At 40.9% G+C, this 16,799-nt stretch overlaps 1 protein-coding gene across 1 annotated transcript; it reads left to right on the top strand.

The window, feature by feature from the left end:
- The first annotated feature begins 7,130 nt into the window (after positions 1-7,130).
- Positions 7,131-15,994, top strand: LOC141098116 (olfactory receptor 5G9-like). Its single transcript, XM_073585685.1, has 2 exons — positions 7,131-7,158; positions 15,066-15,994. The coding sequence occupies exons 1-2, from the start codon at positions 7,131-7,133 to the stop codon at positions 15,992-15,994; spliced, it is 957 nt and encodes a 318-aa protein (XP_073441786.1).
- The last annotated feature ends 805 nt before the right edge of the window (positions 15,995-16,799 follow it).

Here is a 16,799-nt window from a genome sequence, read left to right as displayed (position 1 = left end):
AAAAAGTTTTTGTGCAATTTGTCGTGAGTACGCTGATACCCCATATGTGGGGGGGAACCACTGTTTGGGTGCATGGGAGAGCTTGGAAGGGAAGGAGTGCCATTTTGGAATGCAGACTTTGATGGAATGGTCTGCGGGCGTCACGTAGCGTTTGCAGAGCCCCTGATGTGACTAAACAGTATAAACCCACCAAAAGTGATCCCATCTTGGAAACTAGACCCACAAAGGAGCTTATCTAGATATGTGGTGAGCACTTTGAACCCCGAAGTGCTTCACAGAAGTTTATAACGCAAAGCCATGAAAATAAAAAGTCTTTTTTATTTCCACAAAAGTTATTTTTTAGCCCCCAATTTTTAGACCCCCAAAGTTGGTAAATAGTGGAAACCCCTCAATTATTGCTCCAACCCTAACCCCAACACACCCCTAACCCTAATCCCAACCCTAACCCTAATCCCAACCCTAATCGCGAATCCTAATTCTAACCCTAATCCTAATTCACCCTAACCCTAATTCTAACCCTAGCCCTAACCATAGCCATAACCCTAGCTCTAACCCTAACCCTAACCCTAGCCCTAGCCCAAACCCTAACCCTAGCCATAACCTTAACCCTAGCCCTAGCCCTAACCCTAATGGAAAAATGAAAAAAAAATATTTTCTTTATTTTATTATGTTTGCCTAACCAAAGGGGTGATAAACGGGGGGGGACTATTTACTATTTTTTTTATTTTGATCACTATGATAGTTTACCATAGTGATCAAAATGAATGAATGGAATCTACCAGCCTGAGCCTGCAGATTCCCGGTGGGCGAACTGCGTATGTGCCCGCCATTTTCTCCGTATCCAAGATGGTGGCGCCCACCGGAGGACGCCGGCGGGATGCAGGACCACTGGGAGGGGACCCTGGAGCACGGAGAGGTACCAGGAGGGATCGGGGACCCTATTTCTCTCTCCACTGATGTGCAATCACATCAGAGGAAAGAGAATTTAAATGCAAAATTGCAGCTTTTTTTTGCGATCGCCGTTATAGGGTTAATAACGGCGATCGCAAAAGCGGGGTCGGTAAAAACCGACCTGATTCATGTTCTCTGAGGTCTCAGCTACCCCCTGCAGCCGAAACCCCGGAGAAAATCCGACACTGGGGGGCGCTATTTACTTACTCCACAGCGCCGTGAATTCACTGCACTGTAGTTTAAGTACCCTTAATTACCGCCATTAAAAGGCGTATCGGGGGTCGTTAAGGGGTTAAACCCAAATAAAACTACCTTGCTCGTGACAGCTTACAATCTAAAATGAGATGGGGGAGCTTAAAAATACAGGGGTGTATTTATAAGAAGTTATTTACAATGATGTTTATACTATGATCTTACTGAGGTTTGTTGTAAGTGTTGTAGGCCTGAGGACAAGGAGTAGGAGGACAGCATGGTCAGTCATCCCCTTGATGACTAAACGGAAGTGTTGCCTGTTAGCAGTCTGGGACGCATTGGGCTGACTTTATGTTGCAGTGCGTTTCCCGTGACCCTCGCATTATCAAAGTTTTCGGTGACACTCATTACTGGTTGGTGACACTTCTAGACCCACGCTACAAGCAGAACTTTCAATCTCTTCTTCTAGAGGCAGAGAGGTGTGCAAAAATGTTGCTGTACCAGATGGCCCTTGTAGTGGAATTACTGAAAAAATTCCTGTGAGAACGCTGGCAGCAAACGTCAGAGTTTGTTGTACAACTAAGGACTCCAAGCGAGAGAGACAGAGGTACAATCCAGCTCAGGCAGAGGAACAATTACAAAGTTCTGGGACAGTTTTCTCAGACCCTCCCATCGTGTCGGCAGAGAGGCAAGGGGTGCTAGCAGAAGAAGTGCAATGTTTGTGAAGATCCTGAGGGAGTACCTTGCAGATCGCACAAACGTTCTCCGGGATTCCTCTGTGCCTTTTAATTATTGGGTATCCAAGCTGGACACGTGGCATGAACTAGCTCTCTACGCCTTGGAGCTCCTGGCCTGCCCTGCTGGTAGAGTTCTGTCAGAGCGGGTTTTCACTGCCACTTGTGGAATTATAACAGATAAGCGCATAAATCTGTCAACTGACAATGCTGCCAGGCTGACTCTTATAAAAATGAACAAGGGCTGGATTGGGCAAGACTTATGTACACCACCAAATGAAAACAGCGAAACATAACCTCAAATACATTGTCTTTTTTGTGGAGATGTATTCTCATGCACCTCTTCACAACCACACATGGGTATCCACTTCCTGATTTGGTCTGTTTGGTGTTATCCTCCTCCTTATCCTCCTCCTCATCATCCACAACCAGTAGAACACCAGGGTGAACGTATTCCGTGATAAAAGTCACTCAAAAAGTATAATTTTTAAAAAATTTACCCCCATGGGGAAATGTTTGTCAGCCCAGGCACTGTGTGTTTATAGCGAGACAGACTGCCCAAAAAAGGTAATTTAGGCCTAAAATGCCTCAATTTTTGGCATACGGATGTATGAGGCGTGTCAGAGATAGACCCCACTGTAAAATGTGGCCTGTTTTTTTAAAAAGTGCAACATAGTGCTGTATATAACTTGAGTACCAGACAGGCAAACAATGAAATACCGGCCTAAAATCCCCAAATTTTTATCACACGGACGTATGAGGCTTGTCACAGATATATCACACTGTAAAACATGTTTTTTTTATGGTGGATGCAAAAGACTGCTGGCTATAACGAGAGTGACAGACTGCCCCAAAAAGGTAATTTTGACCTAAATGCATCAATTTTTGTCACACGGATGTATGAGGCGTGTCAGAGATAGACCCCACTATAAAATGTGGCCTGTTTTTTTGGAAAAATGCAACATAGTAGTGTATATAACTTGAGTACCAGACAGGCAAACAATGGAGTACTGGCCTAAAATCCGCAAATTTTTATCACACGGACGTATGAGGCTTGTCACAGATATATCACACTGTAAAATATGTTGTTTTTTAATGGTGGATGCAAAAGACTGCTGGATATACAGAGAGTGACAGACAGCCCAAAAAGGGAATTTTGGCAGAAAATGCATCTATTTTTGGCACACGTATGTATGAGGCGTGTCAGAGATAGATCCCACTTTAAAATGTGCCCTGTTTTTTTTTTTATTTTTCGGCTAACTAGTGCTGTATTTAACCAAAAGTGACAGCCAATCAAAACAATAAAACAGCCGTAAACTGGCCAAAATATCAGCACGCACAGATATGAGCTAGCACGGAGATACCGCACCAAAAATGTGTGCCTGTATGGTTTTTTTTGCCTAAATACTACAGTATTTAACCAAAACTGACAGCCAGGCAAAAAAAAAAGAGAAAAAAAACGTAAACTGGCCAAAATTTCAGCACGCACAGATATGAGCTGGCATGGAGAAACCGCACCAAAAATGTGTGGCCTGTATCGTTTTTTTTGGCCTAAATACTGCTTTATTTAATCAAAACTCACAGCCAGGCAAAAAAGAGAAAAGAGCCGTAAACTGGCCAAAATTTCAGCACGCACAGATATGAGCTGGCACGGAGATACCACACCAAAAAATGTGTGGCCTGCATGTTTTTTTTGGACTAAATACTGCTGTATTAACCAAAACTGACAGACAGGCAAAAAAAAAGCTGTAAACTGGCCAAAATTTCAGCACGCACAGATATGATATATGCAATGCTCTATATACACATACACAGTGCCTGCAGGCCTTGCACTGATGTGTATACAGCGACATACACTCCCCTGCCTGCCTAACACTGGAACCTATATACTTCGGAATTAGTCCTTAGAAGGATTGTTGGTTTAGCTGGATGTGAGTATTTTGGATGGTAGACCCCACACTAACTGAGAAATGCCCAATTCTGACCCTATTAAGGCAGCCGCTCTCCCTACACTCTCTCAATCCGGAGCTGAATGCGCCGAGCAGGACGGCGTCTGGTCCCTCCTGATGATGCTGTGCGGCCAGCCAATCACTGCACGACCACAACAAAGATGGCTGCGGCGTTTCATGGCCTAGCAGACAATGGGTCTCTAAAGTCCGCCAAATGTGCTGGGTGGAGACCTGAGTTCCCGTCAAGTAATCCTGGAAATACTCAGTTCTCGCTGAGTACACCGAGCACAGTGATACTCGGGAGAGTACCGAGTAGTGGTGAGCACGTTTGCTCATCACTAGTCCCAACTAGAGATGAGCAGGACACACAGATGACAGTTAGAGATTCCCATGATTTGTCCCTCTTTCTGTTCTTCAAATCTTGGGAGGTATGTGGATGGGCTTTATGAGTAGCAATCAGTAGTGCTCGGTAATACTCGTTACTCGCCCGAACATTGCTGTACCCGCGGTGCTCGGCAAGCAGTGAGCATTTCCGTGTTTGCTCAGCGGCAGTACTGGATGCACGCCCTGCATTTTTCTTTAGAGCGCCAATTAACATGCAGGGATTGTCTGCAATGGAATGTAATGCCAAAGCCATCTTTGTTGTGGCATTGAGGTGATTGCCGGGCCGTACAGCATCATCAGATGTATAAGATACCTGGCAGTGCCATGCTCGGCTCTGTCTCCTCCGGAATTAACGAGTGTAGGGAGAGCTGCTGCCAAGATAGGGTCAGATTTGGGGGGTTAGAAGGTAGTGTAGGTCTAAAATCAAAGAAGACACAAATCCAGCTTAATCAACAGTCCTAAGGACTAATTACGGGGTATATAGATTGCAGTGCTAGGTAGGCAGGGAGCGTACTGTATGTGCGCATATACAGATCAGTGCAGTGCATGCACACACTGTATGTGGGTATATAGAGCTCAGTAGCAGGCAGACAGGCATTTTATGTGGCATCCTTAATTTCATACATCAAGAGGGTCCATTTTATTGCTGTCTGCTGCTGCATATAAACTATATATATTGACCGTATCTACACAGCCTTAGGTCTCAGTGGGCAGCAAATTTTTTTGGCATCTTAATCCTATTTTTTTCCAAAGCAATCCAGAACCCCTTTTTTGTTTAATTGCTCGTTGACACTGCAGAATACAGGCAAATCCTTTTCATTGTACATCTTGAAAATACAGCTATTTTAAATAAGTTTTCCTGTCCCAGGCCTGACATCTGGGTGCGCCTAAAAATCTGCCATTTTTTGTGGTACTGTAGAATTTGTTTGGAGTGTCTTATAAAATTTTTTGACACCATTTTGCTGCCCAAAAAATATTTAGCAACAGGGAAGATATATTACACTGGGTTTTGTCCACTACAAGGATTGCATATACGGTAATTGCATCTACTCAGACTCAGAAACCCTCTACTTTTTTCACTAAAAATCTGAATGGCTTTTTTCCTTGTCGCAAATGTATTAGGTGCTCAGTATACATGTACTAGGAAAAAGAGGGCAAACAATAAAGATGGTCAAACATATGTAATAAAACACTTCATCACGTGCTCCTCTGAGGGAGTTATATATATACTGTATAATTAAATGCCCATATGCCCATGTGATAAACTTTATGTGGGCCGTACAAAACGCCCACTTAAAACGAGAATAAGTGAGCACATTAGAAATATCAAAAATACATTTATGAGCCATCCACTCTCTAAACACTTTATAAAACACCATAAGAGTGAGATTGGCTATATGGAAATTAGAGGAACTGTAACTGTATCGCTGGAGGAAGGGTAATTTTATAGCCCTAATGTCCCGTGTGGAGAGTAAGTTGATTTTTACATTGGACACTTTGATTCCTAAAGGTCTCAACAGCGAGTTGGAACTGTTTAGCTTTTATTAAAGTCAGCTGACCATGAGCAGAGGCGTAAAAGGACCATCCAGCCAGAAAAGACCATCCCTGACAAATTAAACCGTGATTTTCCGAAATGCGTTTGATGCTCCTGGGTCCTTTCTGCTATGCAGAGAAAATAAAGGATAATTCAGCTCACCCCTTGGCTGTTCATCTTGAACTTTCATAAATCAGAGCACGGACACGTCTTCTGCCAAGACCAGTGGAAATACTTCAAAGGAAAAAAGTCCTGCTCCAGGAGTAAAATTCAAATATTTTATTTGTGCTATTAATAATCACATAGCTGCTATGATCACTAAATCGGCATGTCCGATTCAGACTACCGCATGGGGATTATCCAGAGAGGCTCTGTATGCGTTTCGAGCGTTACCAGCTCTTAGACTCAGAGGCTAAGTGTAATTATCACAGGGGGCATAGTGCAATTCTATTTTCCTTTGTGTATATACATATTTGTATTCTCATCATCTATGGTCTAATAATAATATTTTTCAATATATTGGCATCTTTCATTATTGAGAGGTTTTATGTGCGCAAATCTCATTTTATTTTTTAATCTTTATATATTTTTGTCTTATATGCTTTTAAACACGTTCAATAATATTGACTTGCATTTTATACATGTGTGAGTGGTTTCTGGAGTATCTTAAAATTCATATGTAGGCCTTAAACCTCTTATACTAGGTCTGAAAAAAAATTAAAAAAGGGTTAGAAAAGCTTAAGAAAATATCAAATTACTTTATTATTATTATAATTATTTAAAACTAGTTGCATCACACGGTGAATTGAAACATAAAATAACAGTGAAAAATTATGTTGATTTCTTCATCCTGCAGAATTATCAAAAAGGCTTTTGGGCCCTAAATGGAAACCAATGAAAATGATAAATTATCCCTGAATGCACCTCTTACCAATCCAACAAAGATGTTGTGGCAGTCCCTATTTCTTTATTTTTTGTTTATCTTCTTCAACAAGCTACACCTTCCACTATCACAGCATACAGTGAAGGAATAATTAATTGATTCCTTGCTGATTTTGTAAGTTTGCCCACTGACAAAGACATGAACAGTTTATAATTTTAAGGGTAGATTAATTTTAACATTGAGAAATAGTAGAATATCAAAAATAAAATTCAGAAAATCACATTGTATAATTATATAAATTTATTTGCATTTTGCAGTGAGAAATAAGCAATTGATCCCCTACCAACCATTAGCAGTTCTGGCTCCTACAGACCAGTTAGATGCTCCTAATCAACTCGCTGCCTGCATTAAAGACCATAGTCTTACATAGTCACCCTTATAAAAGACTCCTGCTCACAGACTCAATTAATCAGTCAGACTCTAACCTCTACAACATGGGCAAGATGAAAGAGCTTTCTAAGGATGTCAGGGACAAGATCATAGACCTGCACACAGCTGGAAGAAATGCAAAATGACTGTCAATCGACATCGATCTGGGGCACTATGCAAAATCTCACCTCGTGGGGTATCCTTGATCAAGGGGAAGGTGAGAGATCAGCCTAAAACTACATGTTGGAACTTGTTAATGATCTCAAGGCAGCTGGGACCACAGTCATCAAGAAAACCATTGCTAACACATCACGCCATAAAGGTGTAAAATCCTGCAGTGCCTGCAAGGTCCCCTTGCTCAAGAAGGCACATGTGCAAGCCTGTCTGAAGTTTGCCAATGAACACCTTAAATCATTCAATGAACATGATTCTGTGAGTGATTGGGAGAAGGTGCTGTGGTCAGATAAGACAAAAATTGAGGTCTTTGGCATTAACTCAACTCGCTATGTTTGGAGGAAGAGAAATGCCATCCCCACTGTCGAGCATAGAGGTAGAAACATTATGTTTTGGGGTTGTTTCTCTGCTAAGGGCACAGGACTACTTCACAGTATCAATGGGAGAATGGATGGAGCCATGTACTGTAAAATCGTGAGTGACAACCTCCTTCCCTCCACCAGGACATTAAAAATAGGTCTTGGCTTGGCCTTCCAGCAAGACAATGACCCAAAACATACAGCCAAGGCAACAAAGGAGTGGCTCAAAAAGAAACACAATAAAGTCATCGAGAGGCCTAGCCAGTCTCCAGACCTTAATCCCATAGAAAACTTATGGAGGGAGTTGAAGTTCTGAGTTGCCAAACGAAGGCCTCAAAATCTTAATGATTTAGAAATGATCTGCAAAGAGGAGAGGACCAAAATTCCTCCTGACATGTGCGCAAACCACATCATCAACTACAAAAAAGTCTGACTGCTTTGCTTGCCAACAAGGGTTTTTGCCACCAAGCATTAAGTCTTGATTGCCAGAGGGATCAAATACTTATTTCTCACTGCAAAGTGCAAATAAATTTATATAATTTATACAATGTGATTTTCTGGATTTTATTTTTGATATTCTAGCTCTCAGTGTTTCAATCTAACCTACCCTTAAAATTATAGGCTGTTCATGTCTTTGTCAGTGGACAAACTTACAAAATCAGCAAGGGATCAAATACTTATTTCCTTCACTGTACATTCTCATAAACTTACTGATGGAAAAATACTGCAGCTCTATCCCTATCCTCTTTCTCCGTGAGAGCACTTAGGAGTAAAAATGAGTGGATCTGACAAAATTTGAATTTGTCGACTTGCCAAATCCAAAGATTATTCTCTGCAAATTGAATGTCGCTTATTAGACACTGGTTTGGCTGTGGGCCAAAATCCTATGCATCTTAGTCTGGGACTTTCAGCATGCCCAGAGAGTTCCCGGGCCTAGTCATAGTGGAAGTCCCAACCTAGAGTGCTCGTCGTAAGGTCTCAGCTCATTCTGATGTTGCTGTGACCTTACAATGCATGAGTTATCGCAGTTTGATCACAGCTGGAAATCTTGGCCTAGCATAAAGAAGCTCTGGGTTTCAGCACACGGTGGACTATACAGGGTAGAATGTGCTGCGGAGGTGGCCTGCAAGAGAGCGGTAAAAGGAGTATTTTTATTTTTTTTTAATCTGTTGCCAACCCTCTACAATTCAGAAAAATGACAACCAGGGAATTATGGAGAATATTTTTTTTAAAAATTCGAATAGAATTGAACTATGTTCTAATAAAATTTCTCAATTCTTCTTAGGAGTTTTGATAACATTTTAAGAGAGCCTGTTCCAAAGAGTAGAAAACTATATGCTTCTGAAAATATTGCAAAATTAATCTATTAGTACTACAGTATATTATATTTTACATTTATGCATAATGATTGTGATTAAAACAAATATAGGTGGATCTATTTCATAATATAGATTATATTTACACTAGAAATTCAGTACCACAAGGGGCATAGCGAGTGAACAAAGACTTGGATAATAACTTTTCTGTTTCTATCTTCGTACGGATGACTCTGATTGCTTAATTAGAGGAAAATATACTTTTGCTATAATGGTCCCTGATTGACAAATTAACAAGACACAAGTGTCTATCAAATGTAACTATGGATCTATAGGGATTTTATACCCAGGGGTATACAAATGATATATTAACCTGGTGTATACTGTACAAGTCAGCAGATTCCAATGTTCTTGCAGAAAATGAATCTTGTAAGTTTTTATAATGTTTTTGTATTTCTACAAATTCTTTGTATTGTGCTTTTCCAGTTTTTTATAGTATACAGTATGTTGCTTTTTGTTATACCTTATACCATACCGGTATGTTGATCAGGTAATGTGCACACTTAAGAGTTTATTAACATTATATTAGGGGTATACAGGTAAAAATGTTCTTACTAAAAGTGATTGACTATATGCAAAAAACATATGTACCTGGGCGCTCATAGAGCTATGTATATCTGCCATTATGTCATTATAAAAATACATATTTAAAATGAATTTGTAGTCAGATATTACAATACAAACTACCTACAATATTACTATGTTCTTGAGTACACACATCTAAGAGATCTGAAGGATTTTTTATTTAATAGAGTACAACTTGACACCTAAGTTACCGGCCATGCTGCAGTCCAGGTCTAGCTGCCTACCTAGGCAAGTAGTGCATGGGGTGAGTAGGCTCTATGCTTTACAGCCTGATCGCACTACTGGATCAATAGATCCGACCAGCCGCAATACTCCTGCGCTTCTATCATGGTGTGGAGTCAAAGCTACAACTGCTAACAGCCTGTGAGAGAGCCCAGTTCGGCCCATGCTGTTGGTATACACTATCAATGATCATTAGTGCATCCCTGTTGAGAGGAACAGAGGCCGCTATCTGCAGACCGGATATAACTTCAAGAGAAATGTGCTGTCTTCCAGGTGCAAAAATTAAAGATGTGTCTGACAGGATATCAGGACTCTTCAGACCTACAGATGACTACCCATTCCTGCTACTACATGTGGGGACAAATGACACCACAAGAAACGACCTGGAAACCATCTGCAGAGACTTTGAAGACTTAGGCAAGAAAGTGAAAGAACTGGGAGCGCAGGTGGTCTTCTCTTCCATCCTCCCAGTGGATGGCCATGGAACAAGGAGGTGGAATAAGATTCTGCAGGTGAACAACTGGCTACGTCGATGGTGCCGTCAGCAACGATTTGGATTTCTGGATCACGGAGTGAACTACTTATACAATGGACTACTTGCTAGAGATGGGGTGCACCTTACGAAGACTGGAAAGCATGTATTTGGAAGTCGCCTTGCTACACTTGTAAGGAGAGCTTTAAACTAGAACAACATGGGAAGGGAAGCAAAAGACCAGAAAAAGCCATACACCTGACAAATGCTATTGAGAACTCTGCTAATAGAAGTGGAAAGGAAGAACAAAGACGAAAGAATCTAATTAATAAAAATATTGGAGAAAGAGAAACCAATCACAAACTAAAATGTTTCTATACTAATGCACAAAGCATGGGCAACAAACAAGGAGAATTGGAACTACTAACACAGGAAAAGAAATATGATGTCATTGGAATCACTGAAACTTGGTGGGACGATACACATGATTGGAATACAAGACTAGAAGGATACAACTTATTTGCAAGAAACAGACTTGATAAACGAGGAGGGGGTGTTGCATTGTATGTTAGAAATGCGTATATCTGCACAGAGATTGAAGCTTCAGAGACTGGGAGTTCTGTGGAAACTGTTTGGGTAAGAATACAAGGACAGAACAATGGAAAGGACACCATTGTAGGCATTTACTACAGGCCGCCTGTGCAAGCTGAAGATATGGATGAACTCTTTATGCATCAAATGGCCAAGTTCTCCAAAAAATATGACATAGTTGTCATGGGAGATTTCAACTATCCAGACATTTGTTGGGAATCTCTCTCAGGCAAAACTAACAGGTCAAGGAAATTCTTATCCTCTCTTGCTGACAACTTTATCTTCCAAAAGGTAGGGGAGAAAACAAGGGGAACTGCTACCTTGGATCTAATCCTTATAAACAGGGAGGAAATGGTTGAGGAGGTAAAAGTGGCTGGAACCCTAGGAGGTAGCGACCATGCTATTTTAGAATTTTGGATAACTAGAGGCGGAAGACCTGTGAAGACTCAGACGTCAAGGTTAGATTTCAGAAAGGCAGATTTTAAGGGATTCAGAAAGATAATTGGAGGAATCCAATGGCTGGATATCCTTAAAGACAAAAATGTCCAGGAAGGATGGGAAATCTTGAAAAATGAAATTCTCAAAACACAGTTGTTAACAATTCCGAAAAGAGGGAAGAATAGGAAGCATTTAAGGAAACCAGGATGGGTGAACACAGAACTTAAGCACATGCTAAAAAGGAAGAAAAAAATGTTTATAAAATGGAAAGAGGGAGGCATATCTAAAGAAGAATATAATGCTGTCTGCAGAATCTGCAGGGCACAAATCAGATTAGCTAAAGCTGAAAATGAATTGAGGCTTGCAAGAGATGTCAAAAGCAATAATAAAGGATTTTGGGGATATGTCAAAAGTAAAAGAAAAGTCAAAGATGCTATAGGATTTTTACAGGATGAAAATGATGAAATGGTAAGACAGGATGTTGAGAAGGCTGAACTTTTAAATTCCTATTTTGCATCTGTTTTCTCTCAGAAAGGAAATGTAACACCAACTGTTATTCACTGTCCTATTAAGGGAATAGAAGAATCCAGGATATCTATAAACAGAAAGATAGTGAGGAAACACTTAGCTAACCTAAATGAATTCAAGTCTCCAGGTCCAGATGAATTACACCCCAGAGTACTGAAGGAGATAGCAGAAATTTCTGAACCACTCTCCATAATCTTTGAAAATTCTTGGAGAACAGGAGAAGTGCCAGAAGACTGGAGAAGAGCAAATGTTGTTCCTATCTTCAAAAAGGGGAAGAAGGTGGACCCAGGCAACTATAGGCCGGTGAGTCTGACTTCTATACCAGGAAAGATCTTTGAACAAATTATTAAACAACATGTAAGTCAATACCTGGATAAGAATGAAGTGATCAAACAGAGTCAGCATGGGTTTGTAACTAATAAGTCATGTCAGACTAACTTAATTTCCTTCTATGACGGTATCACTGATTGGGTGGATCAAGGAAATGCTGTAGATATAGTATATCTTGACTTCAGCAAAGCATTTGACAAAGTCTCTCATACAATCCTTATTGAAAAAATGACTAAGTATGGAATGGACAAGGCAACTGTTAGGTGGATTCATAGCTGGCTTAGTGATCGGACCCAAAGAGTGGTTGTAAATGGCTGCACATCCAGTTGGAAGAATGTCTCAAGTGGGGTACCACAGGGCTCTGTCCTGGGCCCTGTATTGTTCAACATCTTTATCAACGATTTAGATGAAGGAATTGAGGGTAAACTGATTAAATTTGCTGATGACACAAAGCTAGGAGGGATAGCTAATACTAGAGAAGAGAGAGAGGATTCAAAAAGATTTAAATAAACTGGAGAAGTGGGCAGTAACTAAAAGAATGGTTTTTAACAGGGAGAAATGCAAAGTACTACATCTGGGCAATAAAAATGAAAAAAGCATATATAGAATGGGAGGAATAGGGCTAAGTGACAGCACATGTGAAAAAGACTTGGGTATACTAATAGATCACAGACTGAATATGAGTCAACAGTGTGATGCAGCAGCAAAAAAGGCAAATGCAGTTCTAGGATGTATTAACAGAAGCATACAGTCTAGATCACGTGAAGTCATTATTTCCCTCTACTCCTCTTTGGTCAGACCTCATCTGGAATATTGTGTCCAGTTTTGGGCACCACATTTTAAAAAAGACATCAACAAACTGGAGCAAGTTCAGAAAAGAGCGACCAGAATGGTGACCGGTCTGCAAACCCTGTCTTATGAGGAAAGGTTGCAGGATTTGGGAATGTTTAGTTTGCAAAAGAGAAGACTGAGAGGAGACTTAATTGCTGTCTACAAATATCTAAAGGGCTGTCACATTGTAGAAGGCTCAACTTTATTCTCATTTGCACAAGGAAAGACTAGAAGCAATGGGATGAAACTGAATGGGAGGAGACACAGATTAGATATTAGAAAAAACTTTTTGACAGTTAGAGTGATCAATGAGTGGAACAGGCTGCCACGAGAAGTGGTGAGTTCTCCTTCAATGGAAGTCTTCAAACAGAGGCTGGACAGACATCTGACTGGGATGATTTAGCGAATCCTGCTTTGAGCAGGGGGTTGGACCAGATGGCCCAGGAGGTCCCTTCCAACTCTACGATTCTATGAATGGGAGGAGACACAGATTAGATATTAGAAAAAACTTTTTCACAGTTAGAGTGATCAATGAGTGGAACAGGCTGCCACGAGAAGTGGTGAGTTCTCCTTCAATGTAAGTCTTCAAACAGAGGCTGGACAGACATCTGACTGGGATGATTTAGCGAATCCTGCTTTGACCAGGGGGTTGGACCAGATGGCCCAGGAGGTCCCTTCCAACGCTACGATTCTATGATTCTATGATCATCATAACAAGCGGTGCTCTACTGAAGCTACATGTTGTAAAATTCCCTTTAAGCATCACACCATACTCACTTACGTCAATGGCTTGCTTGACTTGGTTGAAAAGATCCTCCGGATGTTCCTTCTTACTCCACTCCTTTTAGGTCCCTCTCCTCTCTGGTCAATTGATTAGGATCCTAAAATTACAACTCTCTCCCAATTTCCCCACCTCCCATTTCCCCATTGTCCCTGAATTTCACAATAATTTTCATAGATGTAATTGTAAAATCTATAAGCTATTTCATAATTGATAGTGAATATTGAAGCAAGGCTATGACCTGAAGATGACCCCAGTGAAAGGGGACCTCACTGATGTGAATAGGTAATTAAAGAGGATTATCTGATGGATCGCAGACCTGGCAAGACTAAAGGGGGTTTTACAAATAGCGATATCGCTAGTAATATCGCTAAAGCATCACCGATTTTGTGACGCAGCAGCGATATTGCTAGCGATATCGCTATGTGTCATACTTACCTCTGACCGGCTCCCCCGCTGTCTGTCGCTGATCGTGCGAGATCGCGCAGCTCCATTTCTCGTCGGGCGCTTCCTGCTGGCGCCGACAAGCGACGCGTGGACGTGGATGGGAGGACGTCAGGATCGCCTCATCTGAAAGGTAAGTAACGACTGCTGTATCGCTGCTGCATCGCTGTGAGATCTGCCTGTGTGGCAGCTCACTAGCGACCATTTAGCGATGCACCAGCGATCCTGACTGGGTCGTATCGTGGTCGGGATCGCTGTTGCATCGCTAAATGTAAAGGGGCCTTTACAGAGGAATTTTAGGAGGTGAGAGATTTATGGCTTGAGGATCAGCCTGACCAGAAAAGCAAGCAAACTACTTTGTAGCTTCCTTGCTCTATTCCAGTTATGAATATTGAGGTTTTATGAACAGCATAGATATGACAAGTATAAAAAAGGATTTTTTTTCTAAACCTATCAAATGTCTAGATACTCTTTTGCCAAAAATTTGGCCCATGGAAACCTTGTGATCATAACTTTTGGATAGAATTTTCCTATCCATATACTTTTGACATTGCCCATATATAGTTTGCGGTTGGATCCTAAAAATGGGCCCATGTATTCTCAGTTCCTGATGTTGAACATAATATTTTTTAGGTGAGCAACCAGTCAATTGCCTCTTGTCATCCCACTTCAGTACCAATTCTGCCTTCTGATACATACTCCCTCCAGCACTGAGCCAGCTGACTGCCTTACCATGTATCTGCCCTCGGGACCACAGGTCCCAAAACTTGGCAGCCACCTTCTCCAATTTTTATTTTTAAAATAGCTGTTTAAAGTAACATGATATTTTTATTTACAGATCGTAACGGAAAATATATTTTTGAAACTGTAAATGGATCGTAGAAATTTTACAAGAGTATCAGAATTCATTCTTACCGGCCTTTCCGATGTTCCCGAGTTCCAGCTTTTAATTTTCATAGTGTTTTTAATCATCTATATTATTACTGTACTTGGAAATCTGTCTATAATTTGTGCTTACATGCTAAGTGCAAATCTTCATACACCTATGTATTTTTTTCTTGGACACTTTTCATTTCTTGAGATATGCTACATCTCTATCAATATTCCAAAAATGTTGGCCAACTCATTGGCTGAACAGAAAACCATCTCCTTCCATGGCTGCATGGTACAAGTCTACACTTTTGGTCTTTGTGGTGGGACTGAATGTTACGTGATAGCAGCCATGGCCTATGATCGATTTGTTGCCATATGTCATCCGCTCTTGTATAGCATCATTATGAGGCGGACAGTTAATATTCGGCTGATAGTTGGATCCTACCTTGTTGGGTCAACGAACTCTCTTATACACACAGTCATCACCTTTACGTTACCGTTCTGTGGGCCTAATAGGATAAACCATATTTTCTGTGATATTCCGCCCATACTTCAACTGGCATGTGCCGACACCAGGATGAATCAGATTGTTATATTTATGACTAGTGTTTGTGTGGTGGTCCTTTCATTCATTCTCATAGTAATATCCTACAGCTATATCATAGCAGCCATCATAAGTCTTTATTCCACCTCTGGAAGAAGGAAGGCTTTTTCTACTTGTTCATCCCACTTCACAGTTGTTACAATCTTTTATGGGTCTGTTATGTTCATGTATTTAAAACCTGAGTCCAGTTCCCCAAGCCAGGACCGCCTGGTTGCTGTTATGTATACAGTTATTGCCCCCTTGTTAAACCCTTTTATATACAGTCTACGAAATAATGACGTAAAGAGGGCCCTGATCAAAATGTACCATAAACTAAAGTTACCCAGCTAAAGGCAACATAAAATGGATGTGACTGATTAGAGCAAGACAAGTACAATTGAATGGAATTAATGAAAATCTCAAGTTAAGAATTAGCAAACATATAAAAAGAAGAACTTGTACTACTTTGAGGAAAGCAATGGTAAAAGGGAGAGGAGAAATAGGGGGATAGGAAAGATACAATGGTACAGCATGATGTAGGGACAGAGATCCTGATTCCTGCAATGTATCACTTAGTTTACTGGATGCGCCAGTTGTGTTAGAATCATAGCTTTCTCAACCGCAATTCTCAAAATGCTGAGCTGTGTAAATCCCTGCTCACAGCACTGATTGGCAGCTTTCACTGCAAAGCTGTCAATCATTGGTGGAGGTGGGGTTGGATTGGGAGGCACTAGACAACTAATCCTCTAGTGATAATCTCCTGCTGATAAACCACTGATTTTATTGAAACCGCAAAACACAGCCTGGTATGTGACACATTGCTGGAATCAGAGGCTTTTCCCCTATATTATGCTGTTCTTAAATTACATAGCAACATGATGCTGACATATTCCCATTAATGTTTATTTTTTGATGTTACTCATTTATATAGCGTCATTAATTCCACAGCGATTTCAAGACATTATTGGCACTGTCCCCGATGGGGTTCACAATCTAAGTTCCCTACCAGTATGTCTTTGGAATGAGGGAGGAAACTCACGCAAACACAGGGAGAATATACAAACTCCTTGCAGATGTTGTCCTTGGCAGGATTTGAACCCAGGACCCCAGCGCTGCAAGGTTGCAGTGCTAACTAACGAGTCACCATACAATGCTA

This window comes from Dendrobates tinctorius, unplaced genomic scaffold, assembly GCF_039654945.1.
Source record: "Dendrobates tinctorius isolate UK_male_01 unplaced genomic scaffold, ASM3965494v1 ptg000086l, whole genome shotgun sequence".
Classification (NCBI taxonomy): Eukaryota; Metazoa; Chordata; class Amphibia; order Anura; family Dendrobatidae; genus Dendrobates; species Dendrobates tinctorius.
This window is presented reverse-complemented; position numbering and strand designations above follow the sequence as displayed.

Excerpts from the sequence above, each read along its gene's own strand:
- LOC141098116 (XM_073585685.1), top strand. The coding sequence starts at position 7,131 with ATGAAAGAGCTTTCTAAGGATGTCAGGG. Across the intron at positions 7,159-15,065 it reads GCTTTCTAAGGATGTCAGGG|GTAGAAATTTTACAAGAGTA; the intron begins ACAAGATCATAG and ends TGTAAATGGATC.